This window comes from Hyperoodon ampullatus, assembly GCF_949752795.1.
Source record: "Hyperoodon ampullatus genome assembly, chromosome: 7".
NCBI classification, from domain to species: domain Eukaryota; kingdom Metazoa; phylum Chordata; class Mammalia; order Artiodactyla; family Ziphiidae; genus Hyperoodon; species Hyperoodon ampullatus.
Window position 1 is genome coordinate 74,878,121 of NC_136920.1, and position 26,876 is coordinate 74,904,996.

Below are 26,876 nucleotides of genomic sequence, written 5' to 3' on the forward strand. Positions count from 1 at the left end.
TCTTTTTTCTCTTTTCCTCGTCATCCTTTTATTCAGCATCCAATCCCATGAATGGGGGCCCCGAAAGATGTAAGTCATTGTCTCACTCAGTATTCAGAGATCACAATCAAAAAAACACCTAACTTCTACTAAGTAGTATAATTACCTTTGAAAAATTGCAGCCCTAAATGACAAAAAAAAAAAAAAGTAATGTTACCAGATTTTTCATTCTCACCCCAGATGTTGGATAGTTTTTAGAAGGGCTCAGGCAGGGAGGTGGTAGCCATCTTTTTTACTTCACTTTTCAAAACAAAAAAATCCTGTTCATTCCTGGAAGGTAAAGTATATCACATCTTCTACTTGCCCCCTATTTTCCTGTCTGTCAAGATTTCTTTCAGTATTCCATCTCCTAGTTTATACTTCTGAGGTTTCATAAAGACAAGAAGCGTCTGGTAGAGATTGATGTCCTAGTCACAAAAATAGTTTTCAGTTTTAAACCTCTGCAGCAGTCACAAAACTTTTCTTTTTTGTTCTGCATTCATTTTTTAATTCAATATATCTACTATTTTGTCTTTAAAATTAAAAATATAATGTTTACTTATCATTGATAGTATTTTCTGGCATTTGAGGAATGAGGAGTGGGCCATAGAGGCCTTATAGCTTTTAAGGAACATTGGAAATCAGCATGAAAAATGGAATATAAGGAAACAGTAACCATTGACATTGAGCTGTGAGAAACTGATGACATGTGAGGAAGCAGAAGATAGAAAACTAGAGAAGCAGTGGGCTGTAAGAGTTTTTAAGTGGCAAGCACAGACACACACACACACACACACACACACAACTTTTCAAGATGACTTTTCATTCAAGCAGCATGTTTTGGATACTATGTTAGGCACTGTGAATACAACAAAGAATGTAGTCTCTGACCCCAAAGACCTTCATTTAGTAGGAGAGGCCAACATATAAATAGATAATTATACTATGGTGTTCTATAATAGAATTTAAATACTACAGGCATATATAAAAGATAGCCTTGACCTGGCACACTCTTATTTACTCACTTTCCTCGAAAATCTTGCTTATATTTAAGGTTTTACCTTATTAGCCATGGCTTTCTTCCAGAAAGCCTTCCTCATACTGTATGCAGTAAATCAGTGGGGAGTGATTAATTGATGATACCGACATCAAGGAATATTCTAGAGTAGTTGACATCAAATATGAGTTTTGAATAAAAAGTAGGAAATAATAAGAGAAGTAAAGCCTCATGGTTTTCTTTTCCCAAAGGTCAGTAGGAGTTGAGCATAATATATCACTTCATTTCTTTTATTTGTTCAGTCAATTAACAAATCTTTATTAATTTCCTTTAGTCCCTGAACATCGCAGGCTATTTCATGCCTTTGTAACTGCACGGCTATTTTCACTAAATGTTTAGATTGAATGCCCAGTCATTGTGCTTAGGCATTGAGGATAGGGAGGTGAACACAGTTGCAGGGAGATTGCCCTAAAGGGCCTATTGGGGTTTACAGTTGAACAAAAGACATCCAACAAAAAGCATTATGAATATGGTGAATGTTATTGCAGGGAATGCAGGGACATTTAATGGATGTATTATAATCTACTCTGTGGGATTAGGGAAGGCTGCCCAGGGAAAGTAACATTTAAACTGAGACATAATAAGTAAGAAGGAGCTAGTTTAGAGAATGGGGGAGAGTGTTACAGGGCGTACCTTAGATAGGAAAAAAAAAAAAACAGTACAGTGATGAATCTGCCTTCTGTAACAGTGGACTGTGTAAAAGGAGTTACCCTTTTACTGAGACCAGCTACAAAAGCTGAAAAAAATACTAAATATTATCTGTTTGAAAGTACCAGAGAGATAAATTAGTAAAGCATTACCAAGCCAAGACTCAGAAAAGAAGGAAATCCAAAGAAATGAGACTGGCATTTAGGACTGCTTTTGCCCTGTAGGCGTTTACCAGTTCAGAGGAAGCAGCTAAAGGACTTTGTAGCCCTTTTGATAGCCTCACATAGTTAGGAATACAAAAACGGAGCTCTTTAAAAATTCCCCAGTGCGTTGCATTGGGACCCAGAAAGACTGTACCCAAGGGTAAGGTAAAACAGAGGTAAATGAGCCCTTGCAGGGACTGCAGCCCCGCTTCAAATCATCTGGGTGGCCCAGGAAATTCTCAGACCCCGTTTTTATTTTTTTAATTTTTTAAAATAAATTTATTTATTTTTATTTTTGGCTGTGTTGGGTCTTTGTTGCTGCACGTGGGCTTTCTTTAGTTGCAGTGAGCAGGGACTACTCCTCGTTGTGGTGCACGGGCTTCTCATTGCGGTGGCTTCTCTTGTTGTGGAGCATGAGCTCTAGGTGCGCGGGCTTCAGTAGTTGTGGCTCATGGGCTCTAGAGTGCAGGCTCAGTAGTTGTGGTGCACGGGCTTAGCTGCTCTGCAGCATGTGGGATCTTCCCGGACCAGGGCTCAAACCCACGTCCCCTGCATTGGCAGGCAGATTCTTAATCACTCTGCCACCAGAGAAGCCCCAGACCCCATTTTTAGATTAAGATAACTTGGCTTTTGCCAGCACCCCCAGGTTCCTGGCAGAAAAAAAGATTCTAGAAGAGTATTTTTATAGGTCTGAAATTATTTCTGCAGTTTTTCATATATAATGTTCAGAACATAATCAAAGGTAATTAGTCACACAAGGACACAAAACAACATCAATCAAGAACCAGCTAAAACAGGAAATAAAAATATAGCGCCAGGTGTTACAGGTGTTAGATGTATAGATATGGGCTTTAAAATACCTATGCTTACTAAGTTCAAGGACAAAAGAAATTGCAGATGTCAAATAGTTGGAAATATTTAAGAAATAATAATATAACAGATTTGAAAAAGAGCCGAACAGATATTCTAAAACTGAATTAAAGATGAGTTTAGTGGTAAATATTAAATCACTAGTGTAGAGAGGATTATTGAACTGGATTTAATGTCAGAGGAAATATCCAGAAGGAAGCACAGAGGAATGCCACGATGCAGCATTGCGAAGGGCAGGAGATACAGAAGATACAAGAAATGGTCTAATATGTGTTTAAATGGGAGTCCCAAAGGGGAAAGGAGATGAGAATATTTCAAACTATTTGAAGAGCTAATGGCTGAGAATTTCCCAAAACAGGCGAAAGGCAGCTACAATTTAAGAAGTACAACATAACTTGGATAGGAATGGATAGATATTTTACATTTCTGGGTATATACCCTGGAGAAATTAAAACATATCCACACAAACGCTTGTTCATGAATGTTCATAGCAGCGTTATTTATAAAAGCTAAAAACTGAAAGCAATCCAGATGTCAATCACCTGAAGAATGAATAAACAAAATGTGGTATAGCCACACAATGAAATATTATATGGTTATAAAACAGAGTGAAATACTGATACCTGCTACAGAATGTATGAACCCTGAAATGATGAGTCTTGAAAACATTATACAAGTGAAAGAGGCCAACTACAAAATAATTCCATTTATATGATATTGCATTTCTGTGATTCCATTTATATGAAATGTTCAGAATAGGCAACTCTGTAGACAGGGGATAAGACGAGTATGGATATAGGGTTTCTTTTGGGGGTGATAAAAAATGTTCTAAAATTAGATTATGGTGATGGTTGCACAACTCCAAATATACTTTTTTAAAAATTGAGGGACTTCCCTGATGGCACAGTGGTTAGGAATCCGCCTGCCAATGCAGGGGACACGGGTTTAAGCCCTGCTCCGGGAAGATCCCACATGCCGCGGAGCAACTAAGCCCATGTACCACAACTACTGAGCCTGCGCTCTAGAGCCCTCAATCCACAGCTACTGAGCCCATGTGCCACAACTACTGAAACCCGCGCACCTAGAGCCCGTGCTCTGCAGTGAGAAGCCACTGCAACGAGAAGCCCATGCACTGCAACGAAGAGTAACCCCCTGCTCGCCGCAACTAGAGAAAGCCCATGCGCAGCAATGAAGACCCAATGCAGCCATATATAATAGATAGATAGATAGATAGATAGATAGATAGATAGATAGATAGATAGAATTATACAGTTTATTTAACTGGGGAAATTTTTATGGTATGTGAATTATATTTCAGTTGAAAAGAGGGGAATAAATCCACACCTAGATACATCCTACTAAGACTACAGAAACCAAAGAGAACATTTTAAAAGCCTCAGTGGGGCTGTAAGTAGAGCATTGGAATTACCTTCAAAGGAGCAGTAAATAGATGATTTCTCAGCAGGAACAGTAGAATTGGAAAGACAGAAGATAATTCAATGATGACATCCTCACGGGGACTTCCCTGGTGGCGCAGTGAATAAGACTCCACACTCCCAGTGCAGGGGGCCCAGGTTCGATCCCTGGTCAGGGAACTGGATCCCACATGCATGCCGCAACTAAGAAGCCCGCCTGCTGCAACTAACACCCAGTGCAACCAAGTAAATATTTTTTAAAAAATGATATCCTCACTATGCTGAAAGAAAATAACTGCCAACTCTGAATTTTACCCAACTAAAATAACTTTTAAGAATGAAGCTGAAATAGATATTTCAGGTGAACAAATAAAAAGAGAAAGAAGGACTTCCCTGGCGGTCCAGTGGTTAAGACTCCACGCTTCCACTGCAGGGGGCATGGGTTAGATCCCTGGTCGAGGAACTAAGATCCCACGTGGCGCAGGCAAAAAAAAAAAAAAAAGATAAAGAATTTGCCCCAGGAAACTGATTTCTGAAGGCTATATAGGCAAACAAAAACAATCCCTGACGGAAGGTCAGAGATAAAGGAAGCAATAAAGATTAACAAAAGTTATATATGCACATATATATGCACATAGCAATAGTTTCACTCCTAGGTATATACCCAACAGCATTGAGTACTTATGTTCACCAAAAAACATTATAAAAAAAGTTCATAAAAGTGCCAACTTAAAACTACTCAAGGGGCTTCCCTGGTGGCGCAGTGGTTGAGAATCTGCCTGCCAATGCAGGGGACATGGGTTTGAGCCCTGGTCTGGGAGGATCCCACATGCCGCGGAGCAACTGGGCCCGTGAACCACAACTACTGAGCCTGCGCATCTGGAACCCGTGCTCCGCAACAAGAGAGGCTGCGATAGTGAGAGGCCCGCGCACCGTGATGAAGAGTGGTCCCTGCTCGCCGGAACTAGAGAAAGCCCTCGCACAGCAACGAAGACCCAACACAGCCAAAAATAAATAAATACATAAATAAAATTCAAACTGTTGATTCATTCATGTAATTAAAACAAAACAAAACAAAAAAAACTACTCAATACCTGTCAACAGTAGATTAGATAAATAAATTGTATAGTCACATATGTCTTAGAGCCATATAACAGCATAGGTAATATGCAATAGTATAAGTGAATCTCAAAAACAATAATAAATAAAATTAGCCAGGCACAAAAGACTACACTTTATATGTTGAAGTATGTAATAGGGAAAATGAATCTGTTTTAGAAATCAGGGTAGTTAGTGAGGTAAGTATTGGCCAGGATGTGGAGAAAAGGGAAGCCTTGTGCACTTCCGGTGGGAATGTAAATTGGTGCAGCTACTATAGAAAACAGTATGGAAGTTCCTGAAAAAATTAAAAATAGAACTACCATATGATCCAGCAATCCCACTTCTGGGTATATATCCAAAGGAAACGAAAACAGGATCTTGAAGAGGTATCTGCACTCCCATGGTCATTGCAGCATTATTTATGATAGTCAAGATATGGAAATAACCTAAGTGTCCATCAGTGGAATAGATAAAGAAGATATGCCATATACATATATATATATATATACACGCGCACATGCACACATATATGGAATATTATTCCACTGTAAAAGAAGGAAATCTTGCCATTTACCACAACATGGATGGACCTTGAGTGTATTATGCTAAGTGAAATGTCAGAAGAAAACGAATATTGTTTGATATCACTTGTACATAGAACCTAAATAAAAAAGCCAGACTCAGAAACAGAGATCAGAATGGTAGTTACAAGGGAGTGTGGGATGGGAGAAATGGGGAAGTGTTGGTCAAGGGTACAAACTTCTAGTTATAAGTTGAATAAGTTCTGGAGATCCAATGTACATCATGGTGATTATAGTTAATAATACTATATTATATACTTGAAGGTTGCCAAGAGAATAGATTTTAAATGTTCTCATCACAAAAAAAGAAATGATAATCATGTGATATGATGGGGGTTTAGCTAATACTATGGTGGTAATCGTTTTGCAATGTGTAAGTGCATTAAATCAACATATGGCACACCTTGCGTTACACATTGTTATATGTCAGTTATATCTCAATAAAGCTGGGGAAAAAAATCAGGGTAGTAGTTACCTTGTGGGGGTGCCTAGGGTCGGCTAGGTGCCTAGGGGGACTACTGGGTGCTGGGGTGTTTTGGTTCTTGATCTGAGTGTGGGTATCATAGGTGTATTCTGTTTGAAAATTCACCACGGTGTGCACTTTTGTGTACTTTTCTGCATGTCCATTATACTTTAAAAGGTTTTTTAAAGTGAAAATATTGGTAAATCTCAGTGAATATTGAATGTATAAAATAATATCTTGTGTATGTAGCTAGGAAGAAATGTAAAGGAGTTAGGCCACGTAAGGTATCAATCTACAGAACGTCAGAATTAAAGAATTTACGTTTTAGGTTCTGAAGAGGTGATTTCTTCTGCTCCGTAAAACCACTTTCATAAGCAATTTTGAAATTACAAGGGAGAAATCTAAGTAAATTTTAAAGGAATTTCAGTTATAATTTGGGAATATTTTAAGTAGATCAAAAATTAGTTATGTTGAGTTTTTCAGTAAAAGTACCTTTTAAAAATATTCTGAGACCTGTGGTCTGTTTTGATGCTTTCCATATTGCTTGATCTATTTCTAAACACTACTCAGTTTGGCAATATCCCTTGAGAAGTATATGGCACTTAATGTGTATTGTTCCCTAGAGGAATCAGGAAAGAAAGCAAAGATACAAATTTCCTCTTCGGATAAAATAGAAAATTAATTGAAGAGGAAAGAGTCTATAATTTAAGCTATTGTTAACATTGGGAGAATATCATAATATGTAATTTTCATTTTTGTTGATTATGTCTTCTTAGTTTAAATACCAGTTATCACCATCAGTTCATGCTCTTTATGCAGCAGCTTTGTATGGCCTGTATTTGTATCTTCATCTGGTTGGTTTATAGACAATGATGTAAGCTTAAAACGTATAATCTTTTTTATGCAGTATCTTCTTACTCTTTCTTTACTTCCTTCAGACTCATTGTCAGTTAGCTTTTGAATTCCATACTAAGATTTTGAAGGAAATACTCCAACAAAAAATGAATTGTATTTTTGTTATAGTGATTCTGCTGCATGGATTACAAGCACTCTATCTCCATGCTTGGATAAACTCCATCAAAAACACATTATCCTCCTACTTCTGTGGCCAGCTGCCTAATTGTATCTGCTGTAACCACACGCTGTTGGAACATGATACCAATGAAGAACAGAAATGATAAATTACTCCCTGCAGGTGATAGTGATAATGATAATTTTTAATTTCCTTCTTCATCATAAGGTGTAGTCTGATCTTATTTCATTGGCTGCCATCCTGTTACATACACACATGATATGTCCGCTTTAAAGAAGTACTCATCACACCAAAATACATGAGAAAGTAATTCATTTTTATTCCATGTCATTGTTCTTCAAATGAGCATGTATAAAACGAACTGCATCTACCTTTGTATGTATGGGATGAAAAAGCAAAACGTGGCTTAAAACAGATTTTCAAATGATTCAATTTACAAATGCTGTGTTATGTTTTTCCTTTTTGTGAAATCCACAAAGCAGAAACAAAACAGCTCATTGTGAAACTCTGTTCTAATACTTAGGAATATTTAAGATGCACAGTAAAGCTACATGTCTGTATTATTTTCCTGTCTACTTCAAAGTAATTATGGAAGATTCTCACCAAATTACAAGCGTGATCAAACTATCCCAGAAATTTACTGTATATTTTTCTTTCATTCTGTTTCCTTCTGTCGTCATCACTGTTGTTCGTAATTACCACTCATTCTTTCTCTCAGTCTAAGTGACTTTTATAACTAAAATTTTTCTGACTGTGGTGTGTGGTGTAAGTCAGTGAAATTTTATTTATTTCATTGTGACCTTGCCTTTGCAGATTAACCCAGCTCCTATAGATAATTGATTTCAATGCTTATTTTTCTCCTTAGCATTCCCTTTGCCCCTGACTACAGATATGTATGGAACAAAAGGGACATTTTTTCTGTGGTCAGGCCTTCAAACCTATCTGATCTTTTTCAAGCACATGTCAAGTTGTGCTACAGTTATTTATTACCATTGCCTGTTAGTCATCATTTTCAATTTCCTGTGGTGGTGGTTTATTCTTGTATTTGAATGACTTCCACAGACAGAGTGTAAGTTCATTGAAATTAACATTTAAAACACCTAGAGATAGCCTGTCAAAGTGATGGTAACAAGGAGGTGAAACTATAATTGAAAAATAGTTGTATGTTTATATTCTGCAGCAAAATGAATAGTTTTGTCCCCAAATCAGCTGACATATTTGATTGTTTATAATGGCCTTGCAGAAATAAAAACACTGATCATAGTTCCACTAGTTTATATGACTATGTTTCAAGTTTAAGGTTTTTTCCTCTTTTTTTCTAATAATCTATTTTAATTATCAAGGATCATTTATACAGGGGGGAGAAAAAAAAGGAAGCCCTTTCCCTAACGTGGCATTTTAGGCCTTGCTTGTATTTGAGAGTAAATACCATTTTAAACCCAGAAAATCCCTTTGGTTTTTCAGAGCAAGCATCTTCCACTTTCTCAGTTAAGTGAATGCTACTTCTCTGATGAGTACATTATCTGCATGTAATTTTAAATCCCAGGTGAATTTCTTTCTGACTTCTCCTCATGCTTCTGATTAATGTTTGCTATGGAACTGATTTTAATACTACCCGCAACCAAACATCATTAGGAGGGTAAATCTGCATGAGGAGTTGGATATACTGTAACGCACTTCAGAGGGAACTATAAAATAGCTGTCTTTCATTTTTATTTTTCTTTCTTATTTTATTTATTTGTCTTCAGGCTTATAAACTGTTTTTTGCTTATCCCCAAACTACTCAATATTTCACTGTAGTTTTGGGTATCTGGGCAAGCATTAATTTCTTTTTTGATTTTTAACTAAATTTCATAGATAGTTGGATTTGGGGATTGGAAGACAGTTCTAAAATATCTTTGTATTCTCAAATCTTTTTATCTTTATTTTTTAATTTTGTTGTAAACTTGTATATCAGCTTCTCCTCTTTGTTAAGACCTATATTCTATAATTATAATTCTGCAGTGTTCTACTATATTAACATTACCAGTCTGTTTTTTATCAGAGTTAAATATATGACGTATCACTTAGTGTATTTTATATGTATTTCAGACTCAGGTCACATTTTCTGATAATGTTGTAAGAGCTTTTTTTAAACCTGAATTTGTTGTTTTCACAAAAGGTTTTATTAGCTAACTAGGGTTTTTTTCCCCCTCCGCCTTCTTTTTTGGTAACATAGAATATAAGGAATACATAAAAACTTATGTATAACTTAAAGAATAGTTATAAGGTAACTCTCTCCCCATGAAACCCACTTACTAAAATCTTTAAAAATCTTCTTAATGTTTTTATATCGTTTCAATGGTTTTTATTACTATTACTATTCTGTTTACACCTTTTCTCCTTTACCTGCTACTTTCCCTTAATTTGCTTTTGCTAATCTCTTCTTTGAGAAGAAAAATAGTTATTTAAAATGTTCTTTTTGTAGAATTACTAGTTGGGGAAAACTTGTCATTCTTTTTCTTCAAATTCATTTAGTTCCTACTATATATTAGACACTGCCCTAACCCTTGGGGTGCAGAGATGAGTGATTTTTGAGAGTCATTAAGGGAAATGTACAAAGATAATAGTTGAGTGCCCCTCTATGCAATATTACTGATTATTTAACTCAAGTAGTATTAAAAATAACTTATTATCACAGAAGTTGTTCATATTTATGGGAAATGTAAATTATATATAAGCATAAAGAATATGAATATTCCAAATCTATCATCCACTTTCAATAGCTTGGTGAAATCTTTCCATATAGATGTATATATTCACATTTGTGTAACACAGAATAAGTGCCAATAATAAATAAATATTATTCTTTTCACCTAATAGTATATCACAACTATTTTTCCAAATCAGTAAATATTTGTCTACAGGATTACTTTTGATGGCCAAATGGTATTCTATTATTTGTAGATTTTATGCTTTATTAACTGATCACCTGTCGTTGAAAATGTGGGCTAAAATTGACATGTTTAAATCTTTGCAAGCATACTTAATTTTTGGAAGTTTTTAATTACTGGATCAATGAGTATGTACATTGTCTTAGTTGTGTGCATGAAAACAGAAAAGTGCACAAATCATAAGTATAGTTTGGTAAAATTGCACAAAGTGATTACCCCGCCATATACCCAGCATTCAACTTAAGAAACAAGAGTATTACCAGCAACCCAGGAGCCTATCACGTAACCCCTTCCAGTTTCTACCTGTATTGCAAGGATAATACTGTTCTGACTTGTAACACTAAATTAGTTTTGCTATCTTTGAATTTCCTGTATATAAATTGAATCATATTGTGTGTACTATTTTGTGTCTGACTTCTTTTTAATACAAACGTTTTATCTTTTAATATGTATTACTTAATTCCCCTAGAAAGGTTATTTCAGTTTACTTTCCCAGCATGAATGTTCCTTTCCCCACTAATTGTAGATATTATCATTTAAAAAATCCTTTCCTCAACATGATCAAGGAAAATTGTATCATGTTGTCTTAATTTACTTAATTTACTTATTTTTTTCTAAGTAGGTGAAACAGTTTCTTTAACATGTTTATTAATCATTTGATTTTTCTTTCGTAAATTTCCTGCTTTTCTTTTGTTAGTTTCTTTTGATGTATTGCTTTCTTTTTAATTTGTAGTAGCTTAATGTACAAAGGACAGTGAGCCTTTGTTACCTATATTGTAAATACTCTCAGATCTGTTATTCATCTTTTAATTTTCATACTACAATTTAAAATTTTCTTTATTAAGTTTCTGCCTTGCTTATGATACTTAAAAATAAACCTTCTTTATTTCCAGATTTTATAAACACTTGTATATACTGGTGGGATTTCATTCTTCCTCCCTCCTACCCCTCCACCCCCTACACTGATCTTTTTTTTTTTTTTTTTTTGCGGTACACGGGCCTCTCACTGTTGTGGCCTCTCCTGTTGCGGAGCACAGGCTCTGGACACGCAGGCCCAGCGGCCATGGCTCACGGGCCCAGCCACTCCACGGCACGTGGGATCTTCCTGGACCGGGGCACGAACCCGTGTCCCCTGCATTGGCAGGCGGACCCTCAACCACTGCGGCACCAGGGAAGCCCCCCTACACTGATCTTTGTGCGTACGTGTGCATACATTGAAAACCCCACCAGATGATGTTATAATTTTTGCATTAAAAAATCTTAGGTATCTTAAAGGAATTCAGAGGGGAAACATAGTATTTTATATTTACCCAACTATTTATCGTTCTTCTCTCATTTTTGATGTTTCGGGTTTCCTTCCAGTATTATTGCCCATCAGCCTGAAGAACTTCCTTTAAAATGTCTTCTAAAAAGCCTGTTGGCAATGGATTCTTTTAATATTCCTTCACTTGAAAATTCATTTATTTTATCTTCATTCCTAAAGGATGTTTTTCCTGGATATAGAATTTTGAAAGGATTTTGTTTTGGGGGTTTTTTTGTTTGTTTTGTTCCAATATCTTTTTCTTTTCCATCTGGACCTCCTATTACATGTATGTTAGTTCCACAGGTCCCTGAGGCTCTGGGCATTTTATTTCAGTCTTTTCCCCTTGTTTTTTAAAATTAGATAATTTCTGTTGATCTAACTTCAGATTCACTGACCTTGTCCCCCTCTATCATCTCCATTCTGCAAATCAGCAGTTCAGCCCAGGAAGTTTTTTGTTTCAGTTATGTGTTTTTCAGTTCTGAAATTTCCATTTGGTTCTCTTTTCATAGTTTCTATTTCTCTACTGAGAATTCCTATCTTTTGATTCATTTCAGTGTGTTTATTTTATGTCATTGCTATTAACTTATACCAGCATAGTTATTTGCTTTAAGTCTTTGTCTGATAGTACCAGCATCTGGGTCATCTCAGCATTGGCATCTGTTGATTGTCTTTTCTTTTGAGAGTTGGTTACATTTTCCTGGACTTTGTATGTTGAGTAATATTGGATTGTATCCTGGATATTGTGGACTCTTAGTTGGGTTATAATCATCTGGACAGTGTTGATGTTTGTTGTTAACAGGCAGTCCATCCAAAGTCAAAATATAAGTTCTGTCAGCAGTGTCTTGGCAGACAATGGTTCAAATCTCATTTCCATTCTCTAAGAGTTTGCTATACTGTTTTGGGTCTCTCTTGCACATACACAGTTTAGGGATTGGTCTGAGACTTATACAGGTTTTTCAGTTTGACAGAATTATATAGTATTTTGATTCTCTCTTGGTATCTAAAGTATAATGAACCTCAAGATTAAATATTGAATTTGGAGAGGAGTTGAGGAAGATGGCGGAAGAGTAAGACGCGGAGATGACGTTCCTCCCCACAGATACATCAGAAATACATCTACACGTGGAACTGCTCCTATAGAACACCCACAACGCTGGCAGAAGACCTCAGACCTCCCAAAAGTCAAGAAACTCCCCTCGTACCTGGGTAGGGCAAAAGAAAAAAGAAAAAACAGAGACAAAGAATAGGGAAGGGACCTGCACCAGTGGGAGGGAGCTGTGAAGGAGGAAAGGTTTCCACATACTAGAAGCCCCTTCACTGTCGGAGACAGGACGCCGGCGGGGGGAAGCTTCGGAGCCGCGGATGAGAGCGCACAACAAGGGTGCGGAGGGCAAAGCGGAGAGCTTCCCGCACAGAGGATCGGTGCCGACCTGCACTCACCAGCCCGAGAGGCTGGTCTGCTCACTCGCCGGGGCGGGCGGGGGCTGGGAGCTGAGGCTCGGGCTTTGGTCGGATCCCAGGAAGTGGACTGGGGTTGGCTGTGTGAACACAGCCTGAAGGGGTTAGTGCACCACGCTGGCCGGGAGGGAGTCCGGGGAAAAGTCTGGACCTGCGAAGAGGCAGGAGACTTTTTCTTCCCTCTTTGTTTCTTGGTGCGCGAGGAGAGGGGATTAAGAGCGCTGCTTAAAGGAGCTCCAGAGACGGGCGCGAGCCGCAGCTATCAGCGCGGACCCCAGAGACGGGCATGAGACGCTAAGGCTGCTGCTGCCACCACCAAGAAGCCTGTGTGCGAGCACAGGTCACTATCCCCACCTCCCCTCCCGGGAGCCTGTGCAGCCCTCCACAGCCAGGGTCCCGTGCTGGAGGGACAACTTCCCCAGGAGAACGCACGGCGCGCCTCAGGCTGGTGCAACGCCGGCCCCTGCCGCAGCAGGCTCGCCCCGCACTCCGTACCCCTCCCTCCCCCCGGCCTGAGTGAGCCAGAGCCCCCGAATCAGCTGCTCCTTTAACCCCGTCCTGTCTGAGCGAAGAACAGACGCCCTCAGGCGACCTACACGCAGAGGCGGGGCCAAATCCAAAGCTGAGCCCCAGGAGCTGTGCGAACAAAGAAGAGAAAGGGAAATCTCTCCCAGCAGCCTTGGGAGCAGCGGATTGAATCTCCACAATCAACTTGATGTACCCTGCATCTCTGGAATACCTGAATAGACAATGAATCATCCCAAATTGAGGAGGTGGATTTCGGGAGCAACGATATATATATATATTTTTTTTTCCCTTTTTCTCTTTTTGTGAGTGTGTATGTGTATACTTCTGTGTGAGATTTTGTCTGTATAGCTTAGCTTTCACCATTTGTCCTAGGGTTCTGTCCGTCCGTTTTTTGGTTTTTTTTTTTTTTTTACTTAAAAAAATTTTTTTTCTTAATAATTATTTTTTATTTTAATAACTTTATTTTATCTTTTATTTTATCCTTTCTTTCTCTCTCTCTCTCCTTCCTTTCTTTCTTCCTTTCTTTCTTCCTTCTTTCCTTCCTTCCTTTCTTTTTCTTTCTTTCTTTCTTTTTCTTTCCTTTCTTTCCTTTCTTTCTTACTTTTTCTCCCTTTTATTCTGAGCCGTGTGGATGAAAGGCTCTTGGTGCTCCAGCCAGGCGTCAGGGCTTTGCCACTGAGGTGGGAGAGCCAAGTTCAGGACACGGGTCCACAAGAGACCTCCCAGCTGCACATAATATCAAACAGCGAAAATCTCCCAGAGATCTCCATCTCAATGCCAAGACCCAGCTTCACTCAACGACCAGCAGGCTACAGTGCTGGACACCCTATGCCAAACAACTAGCAAGACAGGAACACAGCCCCATCCATTAGCAGAGAGGCTGCCTAAAATCATAATAAGGCCACAGACACCCCAAAACACACCACCAGACGTGGACCTGCCCACCAGAAAGACAAGATCCAGCCTCATCCACCAGAACACAGGCACTAGTCCCCACCACCAGGAAGCCTACACAACCCACTGAACCAACCTTAGCCACTGGGGGCAGACACCAAAAACAACGGGAGCTACGAACCTGCAGCCTGCAAAAAGGAGACCCCAAACACAGTAAGATAAGCAAAATGAGAAGACAGAAAAACACACAGCAGATGAAGGAGCAAGATAAAAACCCACCAGACCTAACAAATGAAGAGGAAATAGGCAGTCTACCTGAAAAAGAATTCAGAATAATGATAGTAAAGATGATCCAAAATCTTGGAAATAGAATAGACAAAATGCAAGAAACATTTAACAAGGACCTAGAAGAACTAAAGAGGAAACAAGCAACGATGAACAACACAATAAATGGAATATTGAATTTGGTTTGGGCCCAATCCACATTAACCCTACAGATCAATAAAACTCCACATTCTTAACAAAAGCAGGAAAGTACAGTAATTAGCTTTATAGTGATTTTTCAGTAATCAGTTTCCAGTTTTTAAGACTTTATAAGCTTTATTTAATGCCAGTTTTAAAATAGATTAAGTCAGGCCTGTCCCACTAGTGAAAGAAAAAGGAATGGTATCATTTAAATTTTAAACAAAAATAAGTGAAAATTATTTATTGAACAGGTTAATTTCTTCTAGAGGCCTTTTTGTAAACTGTTACAGTAAACCTAAGAGTTAACGTTGGAGTTTCTTCTTTGGGTATTTGCCTACACGTATGTTTAATTTGAATAGTCTTGTTTTTATTTTCAGGAAAAAAATACGTAATATTTTAAAATTTCATTTATCTCATCACAAAAATAATCATAGTACTGTGCTTTAAAATTGGACGAACAAGATCAGAAGAAATTAAATGAGCTGGCTTCATATAAAAGAGTATGTTTTAGTTATTTATTGCTGTGTTAGCAAACCACTCCAAAACTTAGCGCCTTGAAGTCAAAAATCATGTAGGTTTACTTGTCTGTGTTTCTGCAGTCTGGACTGGACTTACATACTAGTTCTGCTCCTAGGGTTTTTCATGCTGCTGCAGTTGTGTGGAGGCTTGACTCACATGGCAGCATCTCAGTGGAAGAGTCTGGATGGGCGAGGGGCCGCGTGAGCCTTTCTCCACGTAGATTCTCACCTTTCAGTGGTCCACCACGGTCATTTCTCTAATTTAACACATACTGAGTATTTGGTTAGCCTTGTTGCCCTTATTATTATGTTGTTTCTGTAGGGAAAAGCCAAATTATATTACTTTATTTTTACTAATATCATGTTTTCCAGGAAAAATAGTGACCTGCCATAAGTTTAAGAGTGTCTGATATTGGAAATGGTTTCTTATTTGCCATGGCTTAAGACTGTATAATCAGTTGTTATGTAATTAGTTCAATAATTATTTATATTCCTTTGTTTTTAAACAGGCATTTGCTGGCTACTTCGATATATATTTTGAGAAGAATTGCCACAACAAGGTAAGTATCACAAGTTGTCTCATAAGAATCAATTACGTGAAATACATTGTATTTTATTTTTGTGCCCCAAGGTGTTTGATCATAAGCATTTTGCTGTTGTAAGCAGTTGGAGCTTGTATTAGATGTAGTAGATTAATGTACCATGATATTAAAAATCTTGTACTTCATTGGGTGCTTTTGAACTCTACCAATGCAGGTCGTGTTCTCTACGGGCCCCCAGAGTACCCAAACACACTGGAAACAAACAGTATTCCTATTGGAAAAGCCATTTTCAGTTAAATCAGGTAAGAAAGAAAAAGGGGGAAAATGTCTTATCCATCCTGAAGTAAACAATATTCATTCATTCTACAACCACTTTTTCTTTGCCCACTGTATTTGAAGCAATATGACATACTAAGATAAGTTCTTAGAGTTTACCATGTACATAAATTTTAGGTGGCATATCGTTTCATTAAAGAAGTAAGTTAAAGAAAACTTTTATTTAAATTTAATTTCTGCCAGTTAAAATATATGTGACATTATGTAGCTCTTATTTTGAGTACCACAAAATCAGAAAATTTTTCTTTAAGTGATAGCTAATACGTATTAAGTAGCAAATATAAATAAAAGAAAATGTTCTCATTTCCAAGTGACTAAAGAGAAATATCACCAGTAGAAGTAAAGTGTAAATTAAAGAGAATGTCATTCAGTAGTTATTATATTCAAAATATATTTTTATTTGTCTAGAATGCTCTCCACTGTGTCCACCTCCTCAAATCTTACATAGTGTTTGAAGACTGATCCAATTCTACATTCATCTCATTGATTGTTCACTTACAGGAGCACCTATAGTTCTTATATACCTACACATTTAACTCCAAAAGTTAGAATTTGATTATGGAATTTTTTTTAACTGCTTATTACATATAAGTCTTCTTGTCCCATCTTCACTGAAAGCCTTCTGACTGTAGGAAAACTGAATGTACAACAGACTTCATTGTAAAGATATTCAACATCAAATTATTTGTGTGTCTCTCAAAAGCAACACTGAGCAAAAATTTGCAGAATGATTCCTACAATATATGATTTATATGAAGTTTAAAAACATGTAAAACAGCTGTACTTACACACACACATAGTAAAATAAGAAGCAACACTTAAGAATGGTAGCTACTGAATTCATGGTAGTGGTTCCCTTTAGGGAAGGATGGAAGTAGGATCAGGGAAGGCTACAAAGGGGGTTTAGTGCCATGTATCTGAACTATTTCTTTTAAAAACTGAAGGAACTGTGGCAGAATGTTAAGATTTGACAAAGCTGAGTAGAGGTCATTAAATCATTCTCTTTGTGTTTAAAATATTTCATAAAATTCTAATGTGGTTTTGATTTCACTGTTGAGGCATAAAGGAATTTAGTAGATGCAAATAAACACTGTTAGAGTAAAGCAGCACCTTGTCATTTTTTTCACTTTGAGGTTGCAGTGCTATGGAAATAAAACCTTGATGGCGTCATTTTCTCTTTCTCTAGAAAGCTTGAGCACAGCAAAACTGAAATGAAGCCAACACATCCTCATTTCTGTTTCTTTGTTTTGTTTTTTGTTTAGCTCTGGTATTTGGATTGATTTTGGGAAAATTGAAAACACTGCTTTTTTTCCTCACTGTAACCATTTTGTTGTCTTAATGCTAAAATTCTAAGGGCAATACTAATTCTTTCATGTTTTAATCTTGAGGGGGATTTAAGATAGCATTTGAATTTTCTCCTACCTAATTACAACAAAGTATTATTTGATGCCTAGTGAAATTTTGAAATCCTAAATATTCCTTACCCAGTAATCCTTAGAGTAATTGATTCAGCTTTTTCAGAATACTGTGAAGAAGGTATATGATTCTAATGCCGCCCTCTGGCACCATCTACATTCTCTATTTCTTTCATTGCCATTGTGTGTACCATTTAAATGGTAAGGCCAATAGGCTCCCCTAAAATAGCGCAACCTGCGGAGAGTTTGAAAGGGAAATTTCAGAGTAAGGAAAATGTGGTCATTCTCAGTTACAAGAATTTTTTTTTTAACCCTGCTATAGTAAGCCTTTGGTGGTAGTACTGATGAATAGAAGCCAGAAGTTCTGGGGCAGAGTATTGGGGTACACACTAGTCAGAAAAAGAGCTCTGGAGATCTCCATAAGATACGCCCTTGAGTTTTAGATGAGTGCTAAGATGTATGCATGTGGGATGAAATGCCTGAGGTCAGGCAAAGCAGTTGGAGTAGTTGTGAACCAGATATTTCCCAGCATTTACACAGGGCTGTGGGGTATTCAAATTTCAACAAGCTAGAGTGGGGCGTCTTTCTGGATTCTATTCAGTGGAGATTTCAGAAAGACCATAGTAGTGGGAATAAACTATCCCTTGAGTAAAGGCAACTCTGGATGCTCCTTAACAAAGCTTAAAAACAAGTCTTAAGAGGAAAAACTGAACTGCATGTAACCTTAATAGCAACAAAGGAGAACAATAATATCAAATGTTCAATGACATAAAATTCAACATGGCCAGCATTCAATCAAACATTGAATGCAGGAAAATACCAGTCAGTAGAAACAAACCCAGAAATGATAGAATTAGCACACAAGCATGTTGAAATATATTATAACTACTTTTATATGAACATAGGAAAATATGAGAAGATATTTACAATCCAAATAGGACTTCTAGAGATGGAAATTACAACATCTGAAGTGAAAATGTCATTTGATGGAGTTAACGGCAGGAAAGATCAGAGAACATAAAGATACAGCAATAAAATGTATCCAAAAAGAAGCACAGAGAGGGGGAAAAAGATTTTTTTTAAAAAATTAATGTATCCACAGTAACCTGTGGGAAAATATGCAGCGTTCAACCTTAAACATAATAGTAGAAGTCCATGGAAGAAGCAGGGGCAGAAAACATAATGGATAAAATTTTCTTATATTTGATAAAAACTGTAACTCACAGATTGAAGAAATTGAGTGAACTCCAAGAAATTGAGTGAGCTCCAAGAAGGATCAACACAAAGAAAACAACCCCAAGACACATCATAAACAAATTGCTGATATGCAGTGATAATTTAAAAAAAAAAAAAACTTTAACCAGAGAAAAAGAAAACATAGAGAGAGGAGCAGACCAACAATACAAAATATATTAAAGTAAGCTCTTCAAGTGGAAAGAAAATATCACCAAAATTTTCAATATTTAGAAAATTCCACTGTAAACAAAGGAGTGGAAAATGCCAGAAATGGTAAATGTGTGAGTACAAAGAATAAGCTAGTAGTGGAGATAAAATAGAATCCTGAAAAGACTATCCAATTCAAGAGAAGATAGGAACATAACCAAATGGACAAATAGAAAACAAAAGGTATGGTGGTAGACTTAAATTCAAACGTATTGATAATTATATTAAATATGAATAGTCTATACATCCAGATGATGGAATTTCATTCAGTGCTAAAAAGAAATGAGTTATGAGCCCGTGAAAAGACATGGAGGCATCTTAAACACATATTACTAAGTGAAAGAAGCCAATCTGAAAAGGCTATACAGTACACTATGTGATGTGTGATAATGACATTCTAGAAAAAGCAAAACTATGGAGATAATAAAAAGATCAGTGGTTGCTAGGGGCAGGGGATACAAATAACCAGAACACAGAGGGTTTTAGGGCAGTGAAGATATTCTTTATGATACTATAATATGGATATATGTCATTTACATGCGTCCAAACTCCTAGAATATGTAACACCAAGAGTGAACCCTAAGGTAAACTACAGAATTTTGGTGATTATGATGTATCATCAGTGTGGGTGCATCCTTGGTTAAAAAAAAAAAAAAAAGTACCATTCCAATGAGTGATGTTGATAGTGGGGGAGGCCGTGCATGTGTGGGGGCCGGGGGATATGGGAAGTCTCTGTACCTTCCTCTCAGTTTTGTTGTAAACATAAACCTGCTTTAAAAAGTTAAGTCTTTTAAAAAATGTTAATAGTCTAAACATGCCAATTAAAAGGCAGAAATAAACAGAATAAAAGCAAGAACTAACTAAATGCTGTTTATGGGAAATATAAAGACAGTAATTCTGGTTCCCAGTGACATAAGTGCATTCATCCCATCTGTCTCACTGAACGCAGCTTTAAAACCAGAATGCATGGAACAGCTCTTTGAAATCTCTGAAAAGTACATAATAGCAGATAAATTGGAGAAGATGACCAGAATTCGAAGTACCACTGAACTGGTGGTAAATTTGTGATTAGTTTTCCTTCAGTATCCCCTAGCCTGGACTCCAGACAGCCTGAAACTCAGAAGAGGGCCTCAGCACAGACAGGAAGAGCTGCCAAAGGAGCCCTCTGATTCTAGCTTGAGGAGTGGGGAAGGGGTCTCCTAATGCTTAGAGAGAGTGGGGGGAAATCCCCATTTTTCTTTTCTATGTTTCTTCTCTGTTCTCCCATATCGCAGCCCCCAAGTGATCCTACAGTGGTGGCAGCAGTAACAGTGGCAGCAGTGGGGACCTGCAGACCCATAGGTAAATGAGTGGGTGTGGTTGTGTTCCAATTAAATTTTATTTACAAAATCAGCAGCCAGACTCAAAAGCCTTCCATAAGACAACTCTCCAGGCACAGATTACTTCATTGCAAATTCTCCCAACGACTTAAAGGGAGAAATAACACCAGTTCTACATAGTCTCTTCCAGAAAATAGAAGAGAGCTAATTTTATGAGGGCAGTATTATCTTGATACCAAAAATTAGACAAAGGTAGTACAAGAAAATTAAACTGCAGACCAGTGTCCCTCATGAATATAGATGTAGAAATCCTCAACAAAATAGTAGCAAATTGAATCCAGCATACATGTATAAGAAGAAAACACACCATGACCAAGTGCGTTTTATTCCAGGAATGCAAGGCTAATTCAATATTTTAAAATCTTGTAATGCAGTCCACCATGCTGACAGTCTAAAGAAGAAAAACCACATGATCATATCAGTGGATGCAGAAAAAACATTTGACAAAATTCAATATTCATTCATGACAAGTACAGCAAACTAGAAATAAAAGAGAACTTCCTCAACCTGACAAAAGGCATCCATGCAGTCTGTAGCTAGCATCATACTGAATAGAGAAGGACTAAATGCTTTCTCCCTAAGTTTGAAATAAGGCAAGGATGTCCGGTCTCACCACTCCTACACTCTTATATTGGAAGTCTTAGCCAGTGCAATAAGAAATGAAAAAGAATTAAAAGCCATTGGAAAGGAAGAAATAAAGCTGTTGTTATTTATAGATAATGTATACATAGAAAATTCTAAGAAATCTACCAAAAAAAAACTACAGAACTAGTAAGTGAATTTAGCAAGGTTGAAATTGACAGGCTGATTCTAAAATTTATACCAAATGCAAAAGACCTAGAGTAGCCAAACAATTTTAAGAACCATATTGGAATTCTTATACTATGTGAATTCTAAACTTACTTAAAAATTACATTAACCCAGGCAGTATAATCTTGGCATATAAAAAGTAGATATATAGATTAATATAACAATAGGAAATCCAGAGTCTCAGTTTTGTATACTCAAATTTTTCCAAAGGGCCAATGTAAACTCAATGGGAAAAGGATAGTCTTTTCAAAAAATGGTGTTAGAATGACTGAATATTCATAAAGGAAAATAGTGAATCTCAGTTCTTATCTGACACCAAATATATAAAAACCAACTTTAAATGGATGATAGACCTAAACATAAAAGCTTGAAACTGTAAAATTTCTAGACGATAACATAAGAAAGAATCTTGAGACTTAGGTAGGCAAAAGTTTATGAGAGTGAGATATAACTAAGACTCATTGAACTGCACATGTTACAGTTTTATTGTATATAAATTACACCTTAATAAAGTTAGTTTTTTAAAAACCCACACTGGACTGTCAGGATATCCAGGATAAAATCCAGATTCCTTACCTTGGCCCTTTACAGTCTGACCATTTTTCATCATTTCCAACCCCACCCTGTCACAACCCCACATAAGCCCATCATATGCTCCAGCTCTACTGCTCGTTTTTTAGCCAACTTTCCTGTCTTTTCTTCCTTGCTTTTATCTAAGATATTCTTCTACCTAGGAAACTGTTTTTACCTCTTTCACTTGATGAATTCCACTTTTCCCTTTATGACCCAGCTTATTTCTGTAAATCTTTCCTCGTTGTCCTTAGAAGGTTAACTGCTCTGTTCTTTGTTCTTCCAGATCAATTCATGCATACATCTGTGTTAGAACATACCAGTGTGCTGTGGTAAAAGGTTCTAATAGAAGATGAGTTGTTTGCCTCTCTCACTTCTTTTTTATCTGGTGTAGTATTTGGCATATTAGAAATATCCTGCTGAACGAATGAATAAGTACAGTAATACGTGTTGTCACTGAAATTAATTTCCTCTCATCACTGTGGGTGACACATGCCAAGGGCATTTATCTAGCTCCTGTATTTGGTTGCCCCATTTTGTCAGCTCTGATGTTCTCAGAAGTTTCGGCATGGCTGAAGAGAGTTCTCTGTTGTTGAGTTAAAAAGTAGTTTTTGACTCTGTATGGCATGTAAAATTTTTAGATAAAATTAAATAAAGCCAGAAGTCTAATCAGGACAATTTGCTGTGTATGTACCGCTTATTTTACTATCCAGAAAGTAATATGACAAGATTTTTTTAACAAATAAAATACTGTATACATAGCTGTACAGTTATTCTGCCGTGTGTGTGTGTGTGTGTGTGTTAATATCTTCAGTAATGATAAATCTTTTTTTGGGAATGGTAAATCTACCGTTGGGGGTAGACTGGATTTTTGGAAAGCAAGAAAAGACAGTGTGAATAGGGAATTTCTCAGACGTCTAAGAATTTTACATTTGGCCAAAAGCACAAGGGAACTATAAAATGATGAGCCTAGTTCGTTTTTGCTTCGTTTTGGGTTTTTGTTGTTATTGTTGTTGCTGTTTTCACAGCCTAGTTCTAACAATAGTTCCAAAAGAAGTACTCTACAACATTTGAGAACTTCCTGCGTTGTGGGAGTTAAGAGACAAGACTTCCAGGATGAATACTTTTAAAGGATTTAAAGAACACTTACTTTAAATTCAGGGTTTTTTTGTTTGTTTTCCTTTAAAAATAATGTACAATTTTATTGTAAAAACTTATGTGGCAGTATTTATTTAAAAAATTCAGATCTTTTTCTTGTGATTTGGCTTTGAAAAATATTATTAAAATCAGGCTGTTTAGTTCTCTTTCTCTATTATTAGTAAGGTCTTATGTGATAGAGAATCCATTTCTTTTTTTTTTTCTTTCACTTTTTAACTCTAAGCTTTAATAGTGATAATAATGATTTTTTATTTATCCCCCTTGTGGGGAAATGAAATTTTATTGCTCTGGAAGAAACTTAATTTTAAAAAATGACTAGGACAGAATTGAAATGAAATCAGTTTTGTTCTTGATTGAACTGCACTGCTGCTTTGTGGTTTACTAATAGCTGTCTGCCGATGATAAAAACAAAGTGATATAGCGCAGTTCCATAGAGAGTGTCCTTTTCAGCTCTCACCACAATATACACACTTAACAGCATCAGTCATTTTATATCTGTTTGACACTGATTAATTACTCTGATCTATTCTGGTATTATAGCCACTGCCTTGGCACTTTAGTCAGGCTTGAACAATTGAAGTGAGTGCAGCAGTGTGAACTATGTATTTATTACTGTGACCCTTCGTGCTATTTAATTAACTTAAATAAGTGCTGTTTGCACCCCCATTTTGAAAAAAAGGTTATTACAGAAATAATTATTTTACTGGTATTTCATTTTAAGACATGAAAATTACAGCATCAGCTTATAAGACAATTAATGTTATATAACTTTTTAAAAAAATAAATTTATTTATTTATTTTTGGCTGCATTGGATCTTCGTTGCTGTGCACGGGCTTTCTCTAGTCGCGGCGAGCAGGGGCTACTCTTTGTTGGGGTGCACGGGCTTCTCATTATGGTGACTTCTCTTGTTGCGAAGCACGGACTCTAGGCACGTGGGCTTCAGAGTTGTGGCTCGCGGGCTCTAGAGCGCGGGCTCAGTAGTTGTGGCACACGGGCTTAGTTGCTCCGTGGCATGTGGGATCTTCCCGGACCAGGGATCGAAGCTGTGTCCCCTGCATTGGCAGGCGGATTCCCAACCACTGCGCCACCAGGGAAGTCCCTTAATGTTATAACTTTTTAATTATTCAGATATTTTAATTTAATATTGGTGCTTAAAATTTTTTCTTTTGTGAAAATTTAACAAAATTATCCACTGCCAGTTCATCTTGAGTTGGGCTATATTTTAAATTAAGGGGTACATAGACCACTTAAATATATTCTTTAAACTTGAAATGCAGAATTAGATAACCTGCTTTATAGGCACCAGGGAACATTTCCATTTTGACCGTACACTAATTGAATTGATTGAATAGGACAGTTACAAACTAGCCAACTTAACTTTTTTTTTAACATGTCTAAAGCAACTTAAAGAGCAGCAACCGTTAGGGCACATGCACTAAAAAGAAATATTTGCAACAAAACCTCATATACATCAACAAGAAGATCACTAAAGGTAAATGCTCAGAGGATTTCTTTTTAGATGGTGGTTAAACATTTGAAATATTAATACCCATCACTACTGATAATCACTGAATTGCAAATCAAAGCAGATTCTGGTTGTTGTTTATCTAAATAACAAAGATGTTTTTATCATTTTCTTTCATTCTTTTTCTGTTGTTGCTTGGTTTCTAATAACGCCCAATATTGATGAAGATGGCAGGAATGTAAAACTGGAACACACGTTATGCCTTTTTTTAAAAAGTATTCCGCTTCTCGTAATCCATCCTAAGGAATTGAGTGAAAATTTACTTTCTTAAAAAATCTTTGCTATTCTAAGAAGTGAAAGTAACGTTGTAATTTGCTTTTCTTTAAAGTATCTTTATAGAATTTTTTCATTTTTGTATAAATAAATCTTCAACCTTTTCCTTTTGGTTTCTGACTTTGGTTCCATACTAAAAAATTTTGTATTACTATATTTACACATTTCTCTTGACTCCTTTCCTCAGTGAGTTAAAATGCCCCGCTTACCATGTACTGAATCTCCATAATGGATCTTTTGGTTTCTCTACTATATTCTATTTATCTATGAATTTTTTCCTGAGCCACCACATTTTAAAAAGAGCTTCATTTTATATCTACATGCAGTAAAAATGCACACATTTTAGGGCTTCCCTGGTGGTGCAGTGATTAAGAATCCGCCTGCCAATGCAGGGGACACGGGTTTGAGCCCTGGTCCGGGAAGATCCCATGTGCCGCGGAGCAACTAAGCCCGTGCACCACAACTACTGAGCCTTCGCTCTAGAGCCCGTGAGCCACAGCTACTGAAGCCCGCATGCGTAGAGCCCGTGCTCTGCACCAAGAGAAGCCACCGCAATGAGAAGCCCATGCACCTCAACGAAGAGTAGCCCCCTCTCACCACTACTAAAGAAAGCCCACGTGGCAAAGAAGACCCAACGCAGCCCCCCCAAAAAAAGTCTTCCTTCTAGAACTTGCAATCTCTTAGAAAAAAAAAAATTCACACACTTTAATTGTACAGTTTAATGAATTTTGACAAATGTATACCCCACCCTAGTTAAGACATAGAATATTTATATCACTCTAAAAAGTTTCCTTGTTGATCCCCTCTGCAGGTAGTCATCCCCACTAGAGTTGGTCATCCCCAGCTTCAATTTCCAGACCAGGAAAACCACTGATCTGCTCTGTATCACTGTGTATCAGTATTACTAATAGTTAAGGCGTTAGTATTCTTTTAGAATTTTATATCAAAGTTACTATACAGAATATACTCCAGTTTCTTTGCTTTTAGCATATTTTAAAAATTCATCTGTATATCAGTAGTTTGTTCCTTTTTATTGCCAAGTAGTATTCCTTTGTATGGACGTACTGTAATTTACATAGGCATCCACTTGCTGCTAGACTTTTGGATTGTTTTCAGTTAAGCGCCATTGTGGATAAAATGGCTATGGACATTCATGTAAAAGTTTTTGTGTGGGCATATGTTTTCATTTCTCCTGGGCAGATACCTAGGAGTGGGATTATTGGGTCTTATGGTAAATATATATTTAACTTTATAAGAAACTGGCATACTTTTTCACAGTGACTGTGCTTATTCAACATTCCTACCACTGTTGATGGTTCATTTGCTCCACATCTTTGTCAACACTTATATAAAAGGGCAGTCACTTTAAGTCATTGTGTTACATGTATATGTCGTGACAGCTGTGTTTTTAATTTTCATTTGCCTTATGACTAATGACGTTGAGCATCTTCTCATATGTTTATTGGTTATTTGTACATCTTTTTTGATGAGGTTTCTTTTAAAATATTTTGCTCAATTTTTGATTGGGTTGTCATCTTATTGAGTTGGAAGGATCTTTATATATATGCATACAAGTTCTTTGTCAGATGTATGTGGTGCTAATATTTTTATTCCAATTCCTAGTTTGACTTTTCATTTTCTTAAGGTCTTTTGAAGTCTGTGCTTTTGTGTCCTAATTAAGAAATCTCTGCTATCTTAACATCAAAGTTTTTCCTATATGGTTCCTCTAAAATTTTTATAATTTTGTCAGTACAGCTAGGCCTATAATCTATTTCACGTTGATTTTAAGAATAATAGTTGATCTTTTCCCAAATTTGTATTAGGTTGTCTCATCATCATTTCTTGAAAAGACTATGCTTTTCTCATTTAATTATCCTCGCTCTTTTGTCAAAAATTAATTGACCATATATGCGTAAGTCTATTTCTGAGCTTTATT

At 36.8% G+C, this 26,876-nt stretch overlaps 1 protein-coding gene across 1 annotated transcript in view; it reads left to right on the forward strand.

The window, feature by feature from the left end:
- The window catches only part of PRMT3 (protein arginine methyltransferase 3), a gene marked incomplete at both ends in the record, with an annotated part of 141,017 nt that overhangs the window by 105,551 nt on the left and 8,590 nt on the right, over positions 1–26,876 (forward strand). Inside the window, 2 exons of the mRNA XM_079709186.1 lie at positions 15,998–16,048; positions 16,245–16,332. Of these exons, the coding sequence (XP_079565312.1) occupies positions 15,998–16,048; positions 16,245–16,332 (139 nt within the window). The remainder of the gene's footprint in view (positions 1–15,997; positions 16,049–16,244; positions 16,333–26,876) is intronic.